Below are 24,312 nucleotides of genomic sequence, written 5' to 3'. Positions count from 1 at the left end.
CTGGATTGTCCGCCCGGTGGGCGACGTGCCGCGATTCGAGTTACGTGGCCGTCGCACGCCGGCGGGCGCGAAAACCGCAACAATATATATATATGTCTATATATATATATATATATATATATATATATATATATATATATATATGTCTATATATATATATATATATATATATATATATATATATATATATATATATATATATATATATATGTCTGTATATATATATGTCTATATATATATAAATATGTCTATATATATATATATATATATATGTCTATATATATATATATATATATATATATATATATATATATATATATATATATATATATCTATATATACATATATATATATGTCTATATATACATATATATATGTCTATATATATATATATATATATGTCTATATATACATATATACATATATATATATGTCTATATATACATATATATATGTCTATATATACATATATATATGTCTATATATACATATATATATATATATATATATATATATGTCTATATATACATATATATATATATATATATACATATACATATATGTCTATATATACATATATATATATATACATATACATATATATATATATATACATATATACATATATATATATATATATATATATATATACATATATAAACATATATATATATATATATATATATATATATATATATATATATATATATATATATATATATATATATATATATATATATATATATATATATATATATATATATATATATATATATATATATATATATTGACATATATATATATATATATATATATATATATATATATATATATATTGACATATATATATATATTGACATATATATATATATATATATATATATATATATGTATGTATGTTTGTATATATATATATATATATATATATATATATATATATATATATATATATATGTATGTATGTTTGTATATATATATATATATATATATATATATATATATATATATATATATATATATATACATATATATGTATAAATAAACACAAATCAGGGGTCGCCACAGCGGATCATCCGTATGATCTGCATAGTGATTTGGCACATGTTTTACACCGGATGCCCTTCCTGACGCAACCCTGGTCGCCTCTTACGACACAGGGATCTGGTACACCTATTTTAACCAGGGTATACACCAGCCCAGTACACTGGTACTCACTTCGGCGACCTCAGAAGGATGACAGGCTGAGTCAATATATAAATATATAAATATATATATATATATATATATATATATATATATATATATATCCTATATATTATTTCTGTTTACGTCTGCGCGTTATTTGACGTTTCTCCTCCGAAACTGCCGGACGGATTGTAACCACTTTCGGCATGCGGGTGGTCTGTGGTTTAATGAACAGCATGGGCTATGTGAGATCGCGCCAGACAGACAGGTTTGGGAATTTTTGGCGATTTTCTAATTTTTACATTAGTTTGCTTGGCGACGTGTGACGTCACCGCTGAGAGGCGTAATGACGTCATGACATCACCGGTCATTCGCTGACGTCATTACGTCTGTCGTCGACAGACCGTCAGCGCTGAGAGGCATAATGCCACTCCGAGAAGACAGCGTCTGCAATGTAAAACCCTCTTCTGCACATGCTGACTACCTCAGAAGGTGAGTTTGACACAAAAAAAATGTAACAAGAAACATTGTATATTAAGAAATTTTCTAAATCACATTGTGAACACTGGATATATTGACGTCCTAACGAACCCTCACTCTCGAAACTTCACGCAGAGCGTGGGTTTGGCTCATATATATGTGTAGAGAGAGAGAGAGAGAGAGAGAGAGAGAGAGAGAGAGAGAGAGAGAGAGAGAGAGAGAGAGAGAGAGAGAGAGAGAGAGAGAGAGATGTACAATAAAAGAGCTTTGTGAGCAGAGTAATCAGAGTGGGCAAAATGTTGTGGGTGTGATGTTGAAAAAGGGAAGCACCACATTACAAAAAATATTTTTTGGTATGAACCTGACCTCGTGTGAAAACTATGAATAAGCTATGAATAAGTCCACTCGAGCTTTCTTTACTCTTCAAAACAATTCATTTGGAAGAAAAAAAAAAACATCAACAACCTGAGGCTGAGGGCATTGTTTGTGAAAAAGCAACAATGTAGAACCATGAATGCCATGTTTGTGAGGAGCATGACATCACATAGTTACGTTTGATGCAATTCTAATGATGCATGCCATGCACAGACGCATGTGCACGACTCAGAAAAAACTAGAACAGCTCTCTTCGACGTCGCGACATCAACCGATATGCCTTCGCCCACATCATTACATCATTATATATACTTGTACCAAGTTTGATTTGGATTCCTTCAGCTGTTTTCAAGTATCACATATTTACCTCACTAAAGTATCACTGACATGACCTCTGACCTTTGATATTTTAACTCTTGGTGCTGAAATCGAATCAGTTCATCTTTGCATCATAATATATACTTATACGAAGTTTGATTAAAAACCATCACTGGTTCACAATTTAGCACTGGAACAGAATTTTTACCTAACGGGACCTCTGACCTTTGACATGCTGACCCCATAATCTCATCAGTTCATCTTTGCATCATTATAAATACTTGTACCAAGTTTGACTTGGATCACTTCAGCCGTTCTTTCATTATCACGGTAACGAAAAGCTATCACGGATTCTGACCTATGACCTCTTGACCCCAAGATATCATGGTTCTTAAGTTATCGCGGCAATGAAAACCTGTCACGGAACCATGGCCAACCCAAAAACATAATGCCTCCGGTGACTTCGTCAGCGGAGGCATAAAAAGGACACCTCCCACCAATATGAAGGGTCTCACCTGACCAGCGAGCATCTCATAAAGCAAAACACCAAAGGCCCACCAATCGACTGACTTCCCATACGGTTGGTATGCAATAATCTGTGAACAAAGTTATACACATGTCAGATATTTAAGCTTTCAATTTGAAGAATTACCCACAAGTCAAACAAGCAAGTTATTGCTCTGGTATAACTGTCTTGTACCAACAGTAGACAAACAATCATCTGTCTGACACTCTTAGATCTGTCTCTTTCTGTTCTATTAAACATGGACAATCATATCTCTTACCCATGATGGCAGCTGCAGACATGAACACTCACTTCTTGAGCAGAGGTGTTTTGCAACGAGGAATACAAATTCATAATGTCTGCAAGTTTACAGTAGGCCAAAGGCCTTGCATTTTCGAATGACCAAGCATCTGATCAGAGAAAGTTTACTATGATGTCAAGTCTCTCAGATTATCTGTTAAGTGCACCGTTTTCGGCATTTATCGAGGTTTAACGGGTATGCAATGCATTCTCACAGATCTCTCTGATCTGATTTTTAAAAGTTTCTGCAAATGCCAAACATAAAGAGGGGAAAAGGGGGGGGGGGGGTGAAGTGGCCTATTTCAGTCCACTGCAGCACAAAGGGCTCCTTCAACTCATGTTGAGCGATGTTTGGCGCACTCACCATGCTTGCTCTCTGCAAAATGGTGAGGGAGAACGGCTATGGGAATCTCATCAACAGTCAATGGAAAGAGGAGAAAAGAGGTCTTTAACCAGATTCGGTGATGTGATAGTTGTGTTGGTAATGTGGTAGTGTTTGCTCTGGCTGTTGGGGTGGGGGGGGGGGGGTCGGCAGTTCAAACTTCATCCAAATCATATCAAAGGCTTTAAAAATGGCCAAATCATATCAAAGGCTTTAATCCTAACTCAATACTCTGGATTTAAACACTGCTTTGATTATATTATGTTCACCACTGCCAACCGAATACTTTTATTCCTGAATTTTTTTATAGACACAATATTTGAATACACCCATGCCATTGTAACATGGTCATCGTTGGAGATGTTGGTGCATATTTTGATGGCTCCAGTAACATCTCAAGGTCCTTCAACAGATCCCAAGGCTAATGATTCTATGTTTACAGATGGGTGTCAGTGCGTGTCCATGTCCAAGAGAGGTCCAACAGAATGGTGCAGAGGTGTGTGTATCACCTCTGAACTGTCTAGCCTGGGTTTGAATCTCGATCTCGCTATAAACTTCCATCCTGGTGTTTCACATGCAGGGTGATTCATCAGTGTGAAGTCCCTCGGAAAGACGTTAAACCTGACTACCCGTCTGCCAGCACTGGTCATTGGTGGACGTTAAATGACCCTTTAGTGAAGATTAAACTAGTTATCGCCAGCACTCTGAACAAATGACTGATGCCTGCCCTGAGAGTGCTGGGAAGACAACAGCAAACCACCCAGCATAACCTCTGCCCAGAAATTGCTTCAGCAACACCGATGCTCTTGAATTATCAAGTGTATGGTACATTCGATTGATTAGCATCAGCACTCCTCCCCACTCCCACCGGACTAGCCATCTGCCAGCACCCCTCCAGGTGGAAGTGCCCATCAATTTAAAGTGCTGATATTTCCACAAAGTGATACCTTCTTCTGGAACACACTGGAGTCTTGAAAAAAAGAATTGGGATATCCTGTAACCATATTCGGCATTCCTGGACCGTACTGTCATGCTTTTGTGATATTAAATGCAACAAAAATATAATTTTCTGCAAAGTGATGTTCTCTGGGACAATGTACACCTGAAAATTATTTTAGGGATAAACTGTAATCATATTTGGCATTGCTGCACAACACTGTAGAGTTTCTGCACCAGAAAATGCAAAGAATGTTAAATTTACATGTGATCTTTGTTTTTTCTGTCACACTGAACATCTGAAAATTATTTATGGGATATACTAACAATATTTTGCCTTGCTGGAATGGATCACACAAAAGCTTTTTGATGTAAAATGGCAAGTGATCAGTTTTGAAGTATATGTATAATATATAAAACTCTTTCTAACCACTGACTGACCGAAATAACTGAGATAACTGAAATGAACGATCAGTGCCTTTCGGGTGACGTAGAAAGCTGAAATTTTGCGTGTCGATGGATATCGAAGCCAGAAACTGGGAAAGGGGGGGGGGGGTCACAGAATCGTCGGAAAACATCCATAAATTAAAATATAAACTTCTTCTTCTTCTTCTTTCGGCCGCTCCCATTCGGGGTCGCCACAGCGGATCGTCCGTTATGATCCGCATAATGATTTGGCACAGGTTTTACGCCGGATGCCCTTCCTGACGCAACCCTGGTCACCTCTTACGACACAGGGATATGGTACACCTATTTTAACCGGTGTATACACCGGCCCAGTACACTGGTACTCACTTCGCCGACCTCGGAAGGATGACAGGCTGAGTCAACCCCCTGGTGTATTAATTCAAGCGGCCAACGGGGCTTGAACTCAGGACCTTTTGGATCCCAAGCCGCTACCCTAACCACTACGCCAACACCAGCCTAATAAATTAAAATATAAACAAATGAAAAAAATAAATGAAAAAAGAAAAGAAACAAGCTCAAATGATCTAAGATCCTTGTCCTCTTAATGATGACATCATAAAAACGAATACGACGTCATTGCGATGTATCAGGTTTGCGATAAATTATAATTATCTGTGCTAATGCCTGGCTTGATTCCCACAAACAAAATTCAAACAGCTCGCCTAGTTTCGGAGATAATGGTATAGGCGATTTCCATTAGCGACGATATTATGGCATTAACTTTTTTCTTGGAAGAATTTCCAACATCGGAGATGGTTACTGCCTGCACGTGGGCTTTCTGCATAGACATGGCAAGTTTCACAAATATCCGATGAAAACTCTGGGTTGTGAAACAAAAAATGTCAAAAAATAGGAATGACGTCATAAAAATTGATATGACGTCATAGTGATGCATCATATGTGCGGTAATCCATCTCTGCTAATGCGCTGTTCGATTCCCGAAAACAGAATTCAAAAAGCTTGCCCAGTTTTCAAAATCAGAGATGGTTAGGCCTACGTCACATTTGCTCTACGGCGAGGATACGGCAGCCGTACGCCCTCTAAATTGACAGAAACGTGCGAGAAACTGAGGTGGCCTCAGGGAGGCCCTACGCCGTTTGGCTATATTTTACAGGCCGTAGGAGCACCGTGGAATTATAGCGCGGAGTTATAACTTTTTTTCATGTCTGCGTTCGCCGTAGCAATTCGACAAAGCCAAGCTATGACGTAGATGTGTTCCACGTCGACCGTACATAGGGTGTACGGTGGGCTTGCGTTATTCGTGCGACTGCCGTAAGCTCTTCTCAATGAAAAATGAATTTTCCCAACCCCCAAAAAATTACGGTGGCCGCACTATTTCCAAGGTCGCCGTACGGTGGCCTTGCGGTCTGTGTGACTACCTGCGGGCAATGCAGGGTCGACGCACGGTTCCCCTACGCCCGCCGTGCACCTACGTACGGCCTCCGTGGCAGTCTGCGTCGACCATGCGTCCACCGTGCGCTACCGCTAGAGATTGGAGTATAGGTGTTTGCCTATACCAGTGTTTCTCAACTGGGGTTCCCCGGAACCCTGGGGTTCTGCAAGAGGTCGCTAGGGGTTCCGCGAGAAACAGTAATAAATAGGCTAATGTATTTTTGAGTAGTTTTTGTTCGATTCAATATTCGTAATTTTACTATACACGTACGGCATATTGTTGGAAACTCCTTGGTTATTATAATTGAGGCTTCAACCTCTTATATGATTTGCAATTATAACAACCATAGGGAATGTTATATTATAACAATCATAACCACGAAGAGCGATGGATGCCTGGAATAACGACTCGTCATTAAACACGGCACACGGCCTGTACGTGATGACGTCACCCACTCGAAGCACGATGCGCGATGGACGCCCGGAATAACGACTTGTCATTGAACACGGCACACAGCCTGTACGTGATGACGTCACCACTGATGATGTGGTCTGTCTGTGTCATTGCCAATAAATTTGACAAAAAGGGGGTCATTTTTTTCCTTAAACCAGGTATCCGAAAAAAAAAAATATTTACCACGTGAACTATGATAAAAGTATAAAAGAGCGAGATATTAATAATGGTATTTAATAATTTGTATGCAGGGGTTCCCTGAGACATGAAAACGATTTCAAGGGTTCCACAAGAGTAAAAAGGTTGAGAAACGCTGGCCTATACAGTGGTGCCCCCAGAATCCCAATTTAATTCGTTCCAGAAGGCTGTTCGGATTGCAAAAAGTTCGGATTCCAAAAATATTTTTCCAAGAAAAAATAATGGAAAGTGAATCAATCAGTTTGTGGACCCAAAGAAAACCCACTTTCAAGACACTTTAAACTGAAATTCCCCGTGTTTAAGGTAAAATAAGATGAGTAAATGACCTTCGGTGGCGGTGTATTGTACGTAAACTGGTACAATCACCAATCCAAAGGTCCACACAGGCTCGAGCTTCGTCCTGGGTTCCGATCGCTCGCGCACTCTGCGAGAGCGCTGCCCCCAGGGCAGCTCATCAAACATGATGCCCGCAGAACCACAATCATTTTCATCAAGCGCATCGGGCTGACGTAATCATGGATATTCCAAATTACAACCGGTTTTGCTGTGAAATTCAATCCATGCCCGACAGTCCGTCACACCACGTGATCGGATTGCTTTTTTTGTTATTAATTAAAACACAAGATGATTAAAAAAAACAAACATCACAAATGAAGGTGAAAACACGAGGTAAGGCCTAAGTCACATTTGGCTCGGCAGCCGGAGGGTCTACAAAATGTACGGGCACTAGCAATTATAAAGCGGCCACAGTATTTCCACGGTCACACAATGTAGCAGTCACATATGTTTTTATTTTTCGGGTAGACGCACGGGATATTTATAAATTGTGGAGACCGAAAACGTGGGGGTGCCGTACGGTCTTTGATTTGTTGTCGCACGGTGACCTTCGGGCGTCTCTGCGACAGCCATAGAATTTTCAAGGCAGACGCAAGTTCACCTCAAAGTACCTGCAAGGCGACCGCAGGGGGGCCCTAAGGCCACCGTTCGGCGACCGTGGAAATAGTGTGGCCGCCGTAATTTTTTGGGGTTTGGGAAAATTCATTTTTCATTGAGAAGAGCTTACGGCAGCCGCACGAATAACGCAAGCCCACCGTACGCCCTACGTACGGTCGACGTGGAACACATGTACGTCATAGCTTGGCTTTGCCGAATTGCTACGGCGAACGTAGAAATTAAAAAAAGTTCTAACTCCGCGCTATAATTCCACGGCGCCCCTACGGCCTGTAAAATATAGCCATATGGTGTCGGGCCACCCTGAGGCCACCTCAGTTTCTCTGTGGCCGCCGCACGTTTCTGTCAATTCAGAGGGCGTACGGCCACCGTATCCTCGCCGTAGAGCAAATGTGACTGAGGCCTAAAGTATCGATCGACACACGAGAGATGCTTTCACGAGGACTTCCACCGACCAACTGAATGAACAAAGCGCGAAGATGCGGCTCGAACAGGTGGGGAGACACGTGAACAAACATGAACGCTGCGTTGTGTTCGGTTTTTAAAAATGTATAAGGTTTTTAGGGCAAAATTTTCTCGAAAAAATTGTTCGGATTCCAATTTGTTCAAACAATGGGGAGTTCGGATTCTGGAGGCACCACGGTATATTTAAGTTATAGTATGTTCAGTTATATATACTGGTATATTTTTATTTCAGTAAAAAAAAGAAATGGTATATATACCCACTCGTTACCATCCGTCTAGCCGCACGTTCGCCTTAGGGTCCCCCTGCGGTCACCTTGCGTCTGCCTTGAAAATTCTATGGCCGCCGCAGCGACGCCCGAAGGTCACCGTGCGACAACAAATCAAAGACCGTACGGCACCCCACGTTTTCGGTCTCCACGATTTCTCCATCCGCCGTGCAGCTCCCCGAAAAAATAAAAACATATGTGACTGCTACATTGTGTGACCATGGAAATACTGCGGCCGCCGTATAATTGCTAGTGGCCGCAGATTCTGGAGACCTCACGGCCGCCGTGGCAAATGTGACCGAGGCCTTACTGTCTGCGCAGGGTATGTTTTACATGTACAGTCATCCCCCGCTATATCGCGGTTCACCTATCGCGCCCCCGGTTCATGGCGGGTTTTCCCTTGGAACCTAAGTAATTTTTTCTGCAGATTTCCCCGGTACATCGCGGTAATAATATATAAAATATAAATTATTTAAGCAATAAATTATAACGCGTGGTGCTCGACCAGTCACACAACACACGAGACAAAGTTTCGCTTGTGAACTTCGAATATTTTCTACGTTTTTTCTCCAAGCCCTAGGATGCCGCCCAAACACCCTGCACCTTCTAAGGCTTCTGGCAAGGAACCGAAGCACTAGAGGAAGGTCCTGACGCTCCAGGAGAAGGTTAAGGTGCTTGATATGCTTCGGGAAGGAAAAAGGTTTGCCGCAGTTGGACGCCATTATGGTTTGAATGAATCGACCATACGGTACATCAAGAAGGACGAAGCCAATATCAGGAGCCTATCAAACCAAATCGTGTTTATACACCGAACAGCGTTTAATATTCACTCGATATAAATCAAACCCAATCGTGTTTATACACCGCACAGCGTTTAACATTCACTTGCTATAAATCAAACCCAATCGTGTTTATACACCGCCCAGCGTTTAATATTCTCTCGATATAAATCAAACCCAATCGTGTTTATACATCGCCCAGCGTTTAATATTCACTCGATATAGATCAAACCCAGTCGTGTTTATACACCACCCAGCATTTAATATTCACTCAATATAAATCAAACCCAATCGTGTTAATACACCGCACAGCGTTTAACATTCGCAATATAGAAATCAAACCCAATCGTATTGATAAAAAATAGGCATTTTTTGGGGAGGCATCCATTCATCGCGGATTTTCACTTACCGCGGGAGGGTTTGGAACGTAACCCCCCCCCCCCCCCGCGATAAACGGGGGATGACTGTATATGCCAATTTTCAGGAAGTTTCGATGAAATCTGGAGGCTGTGAAACAAAAAAGTCCACAAGAAGAAGATGAAGAACAACAACGTGAGTAAGACTTAGAGATCCTCAACGAGGATCTAAAAAGTCCACAAGAACAACAACGTGAGTAAGACTTAGAGATCATCCACGAGGGTCTAAAAAATGCAGGTGAGTGACCCAAGACAATGGGGAAGCACGATTCGTATGTTCACACAATGTGTAAGCACACTCCGCTAGTATATACAGGGCGTGTCAATAAAAGGTTAACCACTTCAAAACTTCATTAACCAACACATTAAGTAATAAAACATGAAATTAACTCGGAAAATTAAAACCAAATCATGAAGAAATTAAAGTCATTATGTGGTAATGCCCTTATAGTTGAGGTGTTCGATGTGAGCACACACACACACACACACACACACACACACACACACACACACACACACACACACACACACACACACACACACACACACACACAACATGCATTCACATGAAGTTTTCAATGATGTTTCTGCAAGCTTTAATGGTCGCTGTCTGCATGTAAGCGTCATCTGCTGCCTTCAGATCAGGTTCAGATCTGGCGTGTTCCTTGTAGACGTTATCCTTACAAGCTCCACAGAGGAAAAAATCCAGCAGATTCGGGTCGGGGCTGTGTGGGGACCATTCATTTTCCATATGCAAACTGAGAACTTGTCCGAATTTTTGACGCAGAAATTTAATTGTTTCGTTGGCTGTATGTGGGGTAGCACAGTCTTGCATGAACCACTGTCGCCGGAGGGCTGCAGTGCTCATCGATTGCTTCAAGTCTTCGTAAAATGCATTGACAATCGACCGGTATCGTTCTTGATTGATGGTAACCATTCTTCTGTTTTTGTCTTCAAACCAATATGGCCCAAACACACCACTCTGCAGCTGACAGCCACAAAAGCCGTGACTTTCCGACCCTTAAGCGACTTCTCTTCAACCTCATCTGGGTGCTGACTTCCCCAGAAAATGTTGCTGTGTGAATAGACAGCACCATTGAAGTGAAAGTGTCCCTCGTCACTGAACCACACATTACAAATCCAGTTTGGGTTTTCCTCCACCTTCTGCTGCAGTATCTCACACATCGTGACTCGTGCTGCTTTATCCCCATCGGTCAATATATGGGCTGTTGTGTTGTGGTAAGGAAAGAGGTTTAAATCTTGTTTCATTATTCGTCTGATACTGCTTGGGAGTGACACCCAGTTCAGCCAATCTTTGTTGATGCTATTTCTTCGGACTTTGCATGACTGACTCACGAACTCGTTCCATGTTTCCTTCACACCGTACACTTCTTGGGCGACGGACCTTCCCTTGTCAATGTTGAGAATCGTCCCTTCACTTTTGAACTTTTTCCCAAATGGCTGGCTTGCTTGGCTTGTTTCTGGGATGCACTCCATACTCAGGGCAGAACCTCGTCTGGACAGAAGCAATTGATTTGGTCTCAAATTACCACTTGACAATGTTTACTCTTTGCTCCGTAGAAAACGTCATTTTTCCAAAAGAATATTTTGGTTATGCTTGGATGACTTCTCCAAAGATCATTGTTCACTCAAGCAAAACCAAAAAAAATTAAGGTAATGACTAAAAATACAAATGTCATTTGAAGCGGTTAACCTATTGACAAACCCTGTACATAAAGTTCTTTCTAACCACTGATTCACTGACTGACTGACTGAACCTTCCGGGTGACGTAGAAAGCTGAAATTTTGCGAGCCGATAGACATTGAAGCCAATACACCGGGAAAATCACAGAACCATTGGAAAGCATCCGTAAATAAAAATATAAATAAATGAAAAAATTTTGAAAATAAACGAATGAAAAATCAAATGCAGGTGAGCGACCCGAGACAATGGGGAAACACGGTTCGTATGTTTTCCAAATCCAACATGCATATGACATCCCTGAGTGGATTGTGAAGGCCATACAAGCTATGTATGATGATACATCTGCAGTGGTATCAACTCATGAAGGAGAGACTGTGAATTTTCAAATCGACAATGGAGTTCTTCAAGGTGACCCCCTCGCTCCTTACCTGTTTACCATTGCCTTGGAATATGCCCAAAGAACTGTGATTGAAGACTGGGATGGTTTAACTCTCTCCCGGCGTAGAAGTCGCAGAAATACAACCCAGCACATTTCTGACCTCGACTTTGCTGATAACATAGCGGTCCTTTCAGACATGTTAAGCGAAGTTGAACTTTGACTTCACAAGGTTGAAGCTGCTGCTTGGTCTATTGGGCTCGTACTTAATGCTGAAAAGACTAAGAATATGCACGTTGATCCTTCTGCTGAATGTGCTCTACTTACTGTTGCCGGAAGCCCGTTAGAGAGAGAGTGAATGACTTTACATACCTCAGCTCCTATGCCAACACGCAGCGTGACTTAGAATGCAGAAAATCTCAGGCTTAGGCAGCAATCCACGCCCTCCATAAAGTTTGGAGATCTGCAATTCGCAGACAGTAAGCGAAGGGTCTTCAAAACTAAGGTTGAGTTGATCCTTCTCTGCTGGTGCAAATCCTGGACCTTGACCCAAACATTGGAGAAATCACTGGATGCTAGCTACACCCGATTGCTTCGAAAAGTTCTGAACATTTCTTGATAAGACCATATCAGTAATAGAGATCTGTATGGTTCTTTGCCTTGCATTTCTGTGATTGTGAGGGGATTCCGCCTTAATCTTGCTGGTCATGTACCTGTGCGGGAGGATGAAAGTTCAGTGCTGTATTAGCATATGTCTGACTAGTTGTTTTAATGTATTGATAAACTCAGTGCTGTGTTTGTGAACATCTGACTAGTTGTTTTAATGTATTGACAAGTTCAGTGCTGCGTTGGCATAGTCTGCTGATTCGTTGTTTTAATCTATTGACAAGTTCAGTGCTGTGTGTGGTTGTTCTCACAGTCCAAATGATTTCATCTGTAACTTTACCACAGGATAACTTCTTAGGAATGTTTGTCTCCAAGAAAGGCATTTGTTCAATGTGGAATGGAAAAGCATCTCGTTCATGAAATAATTTGGTGTGAAATTTCATGTCATCCATATCGATTTGTAAATCTAAAAAAGAAAATGAAGTGCGAGTTTGGTTTTCCTTTTTTAATTGGAGTTATTTTTTAAACTTATCATCATGCAGCTGATCAAATACAAACCCATCATTAATTGCTGGTAAATCATCAACCAATCTAAAGATGTTTCCACACCTTCGTGCAGGTGTTAGTTCATTCCTGCACACGTTCTGGACCCAATCAGACTTGTAAATGTGCAGGAATAAATTTACAAAGAAAGGGGTCGGATCTGAACCCATGGGTATCCCCCACTGTCTGCTGGAGTATCTTGTTGCTATATGTAAAGAAACTGTTGTTTTGGAGAAATCGAATACTTTCGTTAAGTTAATTTTTTTGAAAAACGACATGAACATTGATTTTCCTTTATTTTGCTCTTTTGTGATAAATTTCAGTGTATACTTTATTACCTCGGCTGGCTTGGGAGTTCAGGTCCTGAGTTCGAGCCCCGTTTTCCACTGAAATAACACCAGGGGGTTGACTCAGCCTGTCATCCTTCCGAGGTCAGCGAAATGAGTACCAGTGTACTGGTCCCGGTGAGAATAGGTGGATCATATCCCTGTGTGTCGTAAGAGGCAACCATGGTTGGTGTCAGGAAGGGCATCCAGCCAGAAAAACATTGTCTCAAGAAGGGAACCATGATTACATGGAGCCTGCAAAAAGCTAACCCCTGCTCAGCAGGGAAAAATGGCTGAAAAAAGGTTTAAGGTTGTACTTTATTACCTCCTGAAAATGCTTTGTCTACCGCTCAGTCTAATGCAGTGACACACACACACGTTCCATTATATTCACATTCTCAGGAGTTTGCAGTGCAGGGAGCAGCAAGATATCAGCTTTTTGGGCGAGTTCAAAAAGTTCTCAAACTCTTTCGTTGTGCAAAAACACACTCCTTTCTCTCTGGTACATTTACAATTATTTTCAGCTTCTTTTTGAAGCTTTGCGAGCCATTTTAGGTAACAATCCTTATCTTGCACACACACACACACACACACACACACACACACACACACACACACACACACACACACACACACACACACACACACACACACACACACACACACACACACACACACACACACAGACACACACACACACATTTGGCTGCCCTGATGACTCCTATTGCTAGGAGTTTCTGCGCATGTGTACCGAGCATTCTGGGGCAGATTGCATCATTTCAAAAATCCCGTATTCCTCAGTTTAAGTTCCTTGACTTGTTATAATTCCGAGGACATGATTAAACGATCTATCCTTTTCTCGATTAGCATGATTAAGAACCCTACAACGGCACAAAAGCATGGCATTTTCACTTTGAAATTGCAGGAGCTCGTTTGTACTTCTCATTGTAAACACCTTTCTTTGTCTCCCATAATGGCAGCAGCATTATACAGCCTCGTTCTCACAGCGGACGTAACATCTACCAAACACGGCCTGTAGAAGCTTTCCCATGAGCCTCAAACTATGCAAATACAAAAAAAAAAAAATCTCACAATGCACTCTGCATTATGAACTGGCTACTCCATTATGATGTACACTCTCCATTCAGTCTCTCGCACACAAACATAAACTATCCACAACCCCCCCTCTCCCGTTCCCTCACACCTCTGCATTCCTCAACCACACTTTGCACACAAGCTCCTCCATTCCACAATCCATTGACTTCCACTGTGGCAGTTTTGGGTTGTACAAAAGGCATTTGATTAATTGATGACCCAGTGTTAATTAACCCAGATACGAGTGATGCAAACGCCGCATGTCAGATTGATTTATGTTGCAAGCTTTTAGCCTCAGTTATGCACACAGGCCTTCACCGAATTAACCGAGCAAGCTGGGTTGGTAAGGTGGAAGTTTCCTTTCCGTGTTAGTCCAGAGCTTTTTATGAGCTGTAATGGCATAAGATGGACCCCTCTGTTTAAAGAGCTAAACCAGTGATTTTGGTCACAGGATTATTGCTCTGCCATGTGTCCATTAACCTTGGAACGTGGAACGTGTACCTTCTGCGATTATCAGCCAAATTTGCCCCCAAGGCCTAATAAGCAGCACGTGAGTAAAGCAAATGGCATTTTACATTGTAATTTATGTCCCTACAAGGTGACTGTAGCCCCTAAAACATTGTAGAGGATGTGGGATAAATATTTGACTTTAGAAGAGTAAAGTACCGTAGTTGTCCATAAAGACAAAAATGACCAATTTCCCAAGGTACCCACAAAGAGGGCACTTCGATCCTCCTGTTGCATTCATCTCGTTTCCGTTTGCTCGATTCTCTCCATACAATTTGATTAAACAGATGAAAGGCCAAAACCCATGAACGATCTGGAAGAAAAGATACTTTGTCTCAGGTTATTAAAACACATAAAATCGACAAGGCAGACCTCAGGCGCAATGTAGTCAGGTGTGCCGCAAAACGTGCGGGTGGTTACTCCCTCCAGCATGCCTTCCTTGGACATCCCGAAATCCGCAATCTTTATGTGACCTTCCGAATCGAGCATCACATTATCCAGTTTCAGGTCCCTGCCACATGAAACGGTAATGTTACGAGGTGAGCAAGTGTAAATGAGCCGGTTTAGCACAGTACTTTGGGTAAGGCAAGAGGATGGTGGAACTAACTAATATGATTTCCGTACCTGTACACGATACCCTTGTTGTGCAGGTAAAATAAACCGATAGCAATCTCAGCAGCATAAAACCTGTTGAAAGAACAAAAAGATGAATAAAATTGAGGAATCACAACATATAAGAATTAGGGGTTCAACCTTGGACAATGCAAGCATGATGGTCACAATGGGGACCAGTTCATTGCATAAAACAACAAGGATGCAAGTCATCAGAGGACACAGCCCCCAACCACACCTCAACACATCCCTCAACCATGCCTGGAGACTTTACGTTGAAATAAATGAGCAAATAAATATATAACCAAACAAACAAACAAATGTGGTGGTCATGGAGATGGGAAAGAATATATAAATAAAGAATTCAAAGTTAGAATGTAGGTAGCGGAAGAGTAAAAAAGTATATAACTAATTTAAGGTGGTATGTAGGTAGTAGAATGGTAAAAGGAATGTAAAATAAATAAAGGGTGGTACGTCGGTGGCAGTAAATGGTAATGTGTATATAAATAAATAAATAAACAATTCAAAGTTTGTGTTGCGAGTGGAGATGGCAGTGCAAATAAATAAATAAATAAAAATTGCATACAAAGTAGAGGCTCGTGGAAGAGCGAGAATGTTCTCGTAGAATGGATCACGATGCGTCAGAGCAAAAGGAACAGCAAAAAGAGGTGGGAAACATCAATTGTAGGGCTAAGGGACAAAATAGAGGAAGACTTGGACAAGTAAGGGATGTGGAGAAGAATGAGAGGTAGGGGAGGATGCATGGAGTAAGGAGGATGCATGGAGTGGACAAGGTGGATACAGAAGAAAACTCTCAGGAAGGAAAGATGGGAAATTTGGAAAGAGGTGGACTTTGGAAAGGGGGGGGGGTGTAAATGGGGGATGATCTGAGATGGTGGGGAACAGCTGTCTTGAAAACCTAGAGGGGAAATGAGATTGAAGAGAATGTGGAAGTTGGTTCCACTGGAGGGGGAAAAAGAAGAGTCAATGAATGGAGGTGAACAGTGATTCTGGATGTTGAGAGGTTCACCAGAAGGGGGTTGATGGTGAACGATGTGTGCTCTGCTCTGCAGAAGCCAGAGGGGGACAAAGCACAGAAAGATCAAAGGGTGCAAGATTAGAAAGGAGGTGGGAAAAGACAGAGACCACCTAACCTGTCTCTGATGAGAAAGAGATAGGCTCAGAGACTCAGCTTCATCGTGGCAAATTCCAATGATCTTGAAGGACTTGGTTTCCACGGTATCAAGCCGAGTAAGATGTGAGGTAGGGGCACTAGCCCAGAGGGTCGAGCAATACTTAATCAAACTGCAGATGAAGACCTTGTTGGTGGATAATTCAGGTGTGCCAAGGAAGGACTCTACTTTTCACAAAAATTCAACAACAAACTGTCATCCTGTTATTTCACAGATTGGGTGAGACATCAATGTGGGTGCTGCCTCTCAGATGTTGAACTTGGGGAACTGTCTGTCAGCACTGGTCATCAATGGACGTTTGACTCAAGGCGTCTTATACGAAGAGTAGGCGAGTTATCGCCGGTGCCCGAGAATAAATTAAAATTCTGTTTATAAGTTCTTTAACAAAAAAAACAAAGTAAAACAAAAATCTGATGCAAGGTGGAATCTCTTATGGATTGTAATATTGTGCACATTTGTTGGTTCACGAGTCAGTAAGTGACCATTATATTCGTTATGGGTGTGTGTGTGTGTCTGTCTGTCTGTCTGTCCCGAGCATAGCTCCGTGGGTTTTGATCCGATCCTGATAAAATTTGGGTGGGAGGTTTATATCATGATCTAGTTATGTTTTCCTGAGAAAGGGCGTGCCATTATGGGCGCAGCCACGCCCAAAAAACATGTGTTTTTAGGGGTAACCAATTTCAAGTTACATCTTCTCCGAGGGGGTTTGTCAAATCTGGCAGGGGTTTTGGTATTTGGTTCGCCCAATGGCACCTGCATAGCCCCACGGACCTCGATTTTTCATTTTCGTCCCAAGGTCAAGGTCACAAGGTCACGAACTTAGAAAATTGCAAATTTGACATAAAAATCATACGACCGCCCAAACTTTGAGAGCGAGGATGACAATATTTTTTATGCATAATCTTGAGGTCATTCCCCACCTAAAGTCTTGAAACCATTTTTCTCTATCTCGAACACCTTACCCGTGGCGCCCCCTTCGTTTGTTTTTACGCTGATGTCATCAAAGTATGGATAATCCGAGTAGTGTGAAATGCCATAAAGCCTATATGACGTTATATTGTTCCTGAAATGTTCCAAAGGAAGTTTTGCACCAAAGGTCATAATCCATGACCTTTGACCTTTAAAGTTCAGAAAGGTCAAATTTTCAATGTTGTGGGAATCGAACTGGGTTTTCGACCTTATTCGATGAACTAACTCCAATGAACTATAGCACGTATCCTGTTTCCTTATTTTAATGTCCACAACATTGTTTTGTGACCTTTAAAGGTTATGCAAAAGTCAAATTTTGAAAGTTGTTGAATGAAACCGGGTTTTCGACATTTTGCAGCTAATAACCTGTCACAGCACAGCTGAGAACCTGTCACAGAACCTGTCACAGAACCCTGGGATCCAAAGCCACCACCCTAACCACTAAGCCAATAACCTGTCACGACATAATAAATTTTGCAGATGACTTGGTCAAAAATTATCACATTGTCTCATCCTTGACTTCTGAAACAATCTACATCGTCAAATACCGCTCGTGAACCATTGTGGTCTTTAGACCTGTTTCTTTTGCGTTCTTCTACGAAATTATGATTTTTGTGATTCATCCAGAGGCTCTTGGGAATGATGACTGTTGGCATCAGGATCATCAGGACAGCTTCTCTGTTTTTTTTTTAACATATCGGCCATAAACATTGAAAGTATTAATGAGGAAAATTATAATTGCTTCACTTCATATCTTCTGTCTTTCACTTCTGTAAGAGAATCATTCATAAAAATCTGTGAAAAAATATTTATTTTGACAAATGATCATTGTACATCTACTACTGCAGTTATGGCACCAATTATTCCTACCTTCTGTTGGGGTCAACCAGTAAAGATTTTTGTCCCAAGTCTTTCACGAATTGGATAGCCAGACTTGACGTTCAGGTGAATGTGGCAGCAATTTGTACCATAATTTGTTCAGAGTGCCAGCATTGATTCACCTCCTCTACGCTAAATACATCAAGGTATCTTTAATGTCTAGCAACACGTGCTGGCAGACTGTAGACGGTTCCTCCGGTTTGATGTTCATATGATGGATAACGCATACATTGATGCCTTGCCCTGCCTGCAAGACACCAGGATGGAATTTTATAGCTGAGTAGACATTTGAACCCAGGATTCACAGCTGAGAGCTGAGGGTGCACACCTCTAGGTCTAGACCCATGTTCTTCCATTGCATGGCCCGCTAGCCACTGGTGACCCCTGGTGGCCTAAATTGCGGCTCTTGACGTGCGGCCGATAAAAAATAAATGTGAAAACAGCCCATCTTAATCTGCCATAAACGCTATCAAATTGACCAAAAGGTTTCAAATGAGTATTACAACGCAAAGCATGAGTAACATTACTATATCAGGATATAGTTGCGGTAAACAAACAATTACGCTTGCAGCCCAGTTAACCACAACGGAGAAGAGTTTGTGGAGGCAGGGCCTCATAACAGCCATTAATTCCTGCAGGTGGTGTGGCGGCTCTCACACTGATGTCTTATTGGCAAAAGTGGCCCCTAAAACAAGAGTGAAGATCATTGGTCTAGGCCAGGGGTCTCCAACCTGCGGCCCGTGGGCCACATGAGGCCCCTTAGACGGATTTATGCGGCCCGCGGTGCCATATTAAGTTTACATTACAATGCGGCCCGCGATACTGCCAATTTGTCAGGGTCAATGATCAAAGCGTTCTGTAATTTTTATGATGATTTTGATTCATATTAGACACATGCGTTTTTAACAAGATTATTAACCTCCGCCATCTTCGAAGATGGATGGAGGTTACTGTTTTCACCCCTTTCTGTTTGTTTGTTTGTTTGTTTGTTTGTGAACAGCATTACGGAAAAACTCCTTGACGGATTTCGACGAAACTTGGTGGGGGGGGTAGGTATGGTCCAAGGATCATGCCATTAAATTTTGGACTTGGTCCCCCCCCCCCCCCAAAAAAAATTGTGAGAATTTTTTTTTTTGCATTTCTTCATGTTTTAAGTGATTTCCAACCCCCCCAAAAGATTGTTGCCCCCCCCAAAAAGAGAATTTTTTTGCATTTCTACATGTTTTAAGTGATTTCCAACCCCCCAAAAAATAGTTACCCCCGCCCCCAAAAAATGTAGAGAAAATTTTTTTTTTTGCATTTCTACATGTTTTAAGTGATTTCCAACCTCCCCCGCCCCCAAAAAAAAAATTGTTGGAGAAAATAAATTGTTAGAGAAAAAAAAAAATATATTTTTTGCATTTCTACATGTTTTAAGTGATTTCCAACCCCCCCCCCAAAATAATTGTTAGAGAAAAAAAATTTTTTGCAACTTTTTTTTCAACAAAATTTCGATTTCTTTTTTTTGCATTTCAACATGTTTTAAGTGATTTCCAACCCCCCCTCCCCCCACCCCAAAAAAAAATGTTGGAGAAAAGAACTATAACTCTGTCAACACTGTTGACATCATATTTAATGAATAAGATATAAGGTTCACTTGAGTGACCCAGCAGTATTGGCGGCAGAGGTTTTGTTTTAAACATTTTATTAAAACGTTTTATTACATTTTTTAAAACTATTTCATGAAACATTTTATTTAAACGTTTTTTATTTCAAAATTTTTCAGAAAACATGGCTTCCAAACCGACGAAGAAGCGAAAGATCAACGCCGAGAACCGCGTCTTCAATCCTGAATGTACACAACGGTACTTCTTCATTGAGCGTCGAGGGAAGTGCGTTTTCCTCATCTGCAACGAGACTGTTGGAGTCTTCAAAGAGTTCAACGTGAAGCGGCACTTCAACACCAGTCATGCTGACAATTACGCCGAGATGCCTGCCGACAAAAGGACGTCCGAGATTATGAAGAGGACTGCAAATTACGAGCGGCAGACCACATTGTTCATCAATATTTAATCACCAAGCACCCAGAACACTCGCGCCAGCAACGAGGTGTCCCTCCTCCTTACCCAGCACCTGAAGCCATTCTCGGAAGGGGACTTCCTGAAGTCTTGCATGTTAGCCACCGTGGACACCATTTGTCCCGAGATGAAGGATGCCTTCTCCAAGCTCAGTCTCTCAGCATCCACAGTTACTCGCCGCGTGGAGGAAATGGCTGCCGACGTGAGGTGCACGCTCCAAGATCGCTGCCGCTCCCTCAGATTCTTCTCGTTCGCTGTAGATGAGAGTAATGATGTCTGGGACACGGCCCAGCTCTCCGTCAATGACAGAATGGAGGTCTTCGAATAATTCCTGGAAATTATCCCCATGAAAGGTACAACCGCAGGTGCTGACGCCCTTGAAGCCCCACTGTGCTGCTTTGATCGTTTTGGACTCAATCTCTCCTGCCTCTCAGCCATCACGACAGACGGCGCTCCTGCCATGGTTGGCTCGGAAAAGGGTTTCGCAACCCTTCTGAAGAAGCATTGTGCAGCATTGGGTCACACACACAATAGATCAAGTGCCTTCACTGCATTGTTCACCAGGAGGCCAGGTGTGCTAAGTCCGCATCGATGAAGGAAGTCATGGGAGTTGTCGTGAAGGTGGTCAACTTCATCATATCCAGGGGTCTCAACCACCGCCAGTTCAGAGATTTTCTCGAGGCTGCCAAGGCACAATACGGGAATCTTCTCTACCATTGCGAGGTCCGTTGGCTCAGCCGTGGGACCATGCTTGCCAGAGTCTTTGACCTTAGGGAGGAGATCGCCTCCTTCCTTGACTCCATGAACAACCCGTACGTAGAGTTTTCTGACCCTGATTGGTTTTCACGACTGGCCTTCTTGACTTATCTTTTTCACCACCTGAATGAGCTGAACCTGCAGCTTCAAGGAAGAGGTCTCCTCGTCACCGAAATGTTTGCCTGCCTCAACGCCTTCGCGCTCAAATTGCACCTTTGGGAGTCTCAGCTGGGCAAGGGGGACTTCACACACTTCCCTTGCCTGAAGTCCTGTGAGTTGTGTGACGCACCTGACCACCACCAGCACAATCGGTTGCCTCAGGGTCGAGTTCGCTGCCCGTTTCAAGGATCTCCGATCGCACAGCCAGCAGTTCCAGTTGTTTTCTTCGCCATTTGATGTTGACTGCGATGCTGCCCCTCCTGATGTGCAGATGGAGCTCATCGACCTGCAGTGCTGTGATGATTTGAGGGGTAAATATCTTGCCTCTCCCCTGCTGGATTTTTGGAGCCTCCACATCCTCCCTTCCGGCAATTATCCCAACCTCGTTTGGCTCGTCCTTAACACACCATCAATATTTGGCTCTACCTACTGTTGCGAGCAGCTCTTCAGTCACATGAAGCTGCTCAAAAACCAGACGCGTGTAACTCTATTTTTCTCAATTGTGTTTAAGGTTTACATGTGCGTTTTTAATAAAAACTGTATTTAACTGTTTTTTCACGTTTTTCAAAATTTAGCATCTTGTTTTGGGTGCGGCCCTCCGCCCCTCACCACTTTGATTTTGTGGCCCTCCGCCCAAAAAGGTTGGAGACCCCTGGTCTAGGCTATCCTGCCAGCCCTATATGTATATGTACAGTCAGCTGAGTAAAAAAATAGTTTCTGATTTTTGACTGACCCTATTTTTTTTTTGGTCCAGACCCAAATATTTAGCCCTCAACAGAACGTCAACCCAACTGGGCACATATATATTGGGTGATGTCAGTCCGCTCATCCATCCATCTGGAGCCACTACTCTTCTTTTGTATGCAACACATGGCTGTGAATAGCATCATTCGCCGAGCTATGCCACTGATGCAACACCCTCTGTAGGTCAGGGAAGGAATTTGTAATGTGTTCAGGATGCTGGCAATTGCTTTCCTACACTTTGCGAAGGACACCATGGAATCTTTAACATCCAACAACTAATGCTGGCAGATGTAACTCCAAGTTTAATCTCCATCCGAGGGACAGCACACACATTGATGCCTCGCCCTGCCTGCGAGAAAAAAAATATAGGGTCAGTCAAAGATCAGAAACTGTATGCCCTCGTATATAGTAATAACTCAGCTGACTGTGCATATATAGGGCTGGCAGGATAGCCGAGACCAATGATCTTCACTATTGTTTTAGGGGCCACTTTTGCCGATAAGACATCAGTGTGAGAGCCGCCACACCACCTGCAGGACTTAATGGCTGTTATGAGGCCCTGCCTCCACAAACTCTTCTCCGTTGTGGTTAACTGGGCTGCAAGCGTAATTGTTTGTTTACTGTAACTATATCCTGATATAGTAATGTTACTCATTTGAAACCTTTTGGTCAATTTGATAGCATTTATGGTGGATTAAGATGGGCTGTTTTCACCTTTGTGTATCATTGGCCGCACGTCAAGGGCCGCACTTTAGGCCACCAGGGGCCGCCAGTGGCTCGCGGGCCGTGCAATGGAAGAACATGGGGCTAGACCTACAGGTATGCACACTCGGCTCTCAGCTGTCCATCCTGGGTTCAAATGTCTACTCAGCTATAAAATTCCATCCTGGTGTCTTGCAGGCAGGGCAAGGCATCAATGTTTGTGTTATCCATCATATGGACATCAAGCCGGAGGAACCGTCTACAGTCTGCCAGCACATGTTGCTGGACATTAAAGATACCTTGATGTATTTAGCGTAGAGGAGGTGAGTCAATGCTGGCACTCTGAACAAATTATGGTACAAATACCTGCCACATTCACCTGAACGTCAAGCCTGGCTAGCCAATTCGTGAAAGACTTGGAACAAAAACCTTTACTCGTGGACCCCAAAAGAAGGTAGGAATAATTGGTGCCATAACTGTAGTAGTAGATGTACAATGCTCATTTGTCAATAAATATTTTTTCACAGAATTTTATGAACGATTCTCTTACAGAAGTAAAAGAGAGAAGATATGAAGTGAAGGAATCATAATTTGCCTCATTAATACTTTCAATGTTTATGGCCGATATGTTAAAAAAAACAGAGAAGCCGTCCTCATGATCCTGATGCCGTCAGTCATCATTCCCAAGAACCTCTGGTTGATTCACAAAAATCACAATTTCGTAGAAGAAGGCAAAAGAAACAAATGTGCACAATATTACAATCTAAAAGAGATTCCACCTTGCTTCAGATTTTTGTTTTACTTTTTTTTTTGTTGAAGAGCTTATAAACAGGAATTTTAATTTATTCTCGGGCACCGGCGATAACTCGCCTACTCTTCGTGTAAGACGCCTTGAGTCAAACGTCCATTGATGACCAGTGCTGACAGACAGTTCCCCAAGTTCAATGTCCGAGAGGCGGCACACATGTTGATGCCTCGCCCAATCTGTGAAATACCAGGATGACATTTTGTCGCTGGGCCTAGATTTGAACCCAAGCTGGACAGCTCATTGCACTTGTGCATACCTCTTGGCTGTCCCTGCAATCTCCTATAGGGTGTTTGATAACTGGCAAAAAGTATTCTTGAAAAAATTATGATTTCCAATATTCTTCTGATCAACCCACAGATTCAATATATGGCTTCATAAATATTTAAGGGAGATTAAACTCTCACC

At 42.0% G+C, this 24,312-nt stretch overlaps 1 protein-coding gene across 7 annotated transcripts in view; it reads right to left on the bottom strand.

Moving 5' to 3' along the window:
* The window catches only part of LOC147009858 (protein kinase C alpha type-like), a 189,809-nt gene that overhangs the window by 65,307 nt on the left and 100,190 nt on the right, over positions 1-24,312 (bottom strand). For 5 of the 7 annotated variants that reach the window (XM_085861441.1, XM_085861436.1, XM_085861440.1 and 2 more), the window contains 3 exons: positions 15,653-15,715; positions 15,401-15,539; positions 2,874-2,954 (listed from right to left, as the gene is read on the bottom strand). In XM_085861441.1, the coding sequence (XP_085717567.1) occupies positions 2,874-2,954; positions 15,401-15,539; positions 15,653-15,715 (283 nt within the window). Of the gene's footprint in view, positions 1-2,873; positions 2,955-13,438; positions 13,588-15,400; positions 15,540-15,652; positions 15,716-24,312 lie in introns of those variants that run through there. The other 2 variants (XR_015052772.1, XM_085861438.1) reach the window with 2 other exon arrangements.

This window comes from Eptatretus burgeri, chromosome 17, assembly GCF_056783735.1.
Source record: "Eptatretus burgeri isolate ZD-2024b chromosome 17, Ebu_testis_v1, whole genome shotgun sequence".
Classification (NCBI taxonomy): domain Eukaryota; kingdom Metazoa; phylum Chordata; class Myxini; order Myxiniformes; family Myxinidae; genus Eptatretus; species Eptatretus burgeri.
The sequence above is the reverse complement of the archived record's forward strand: the minus strand, read 5'-3'. Positions and strand labels throughout refer to the sequence as shown.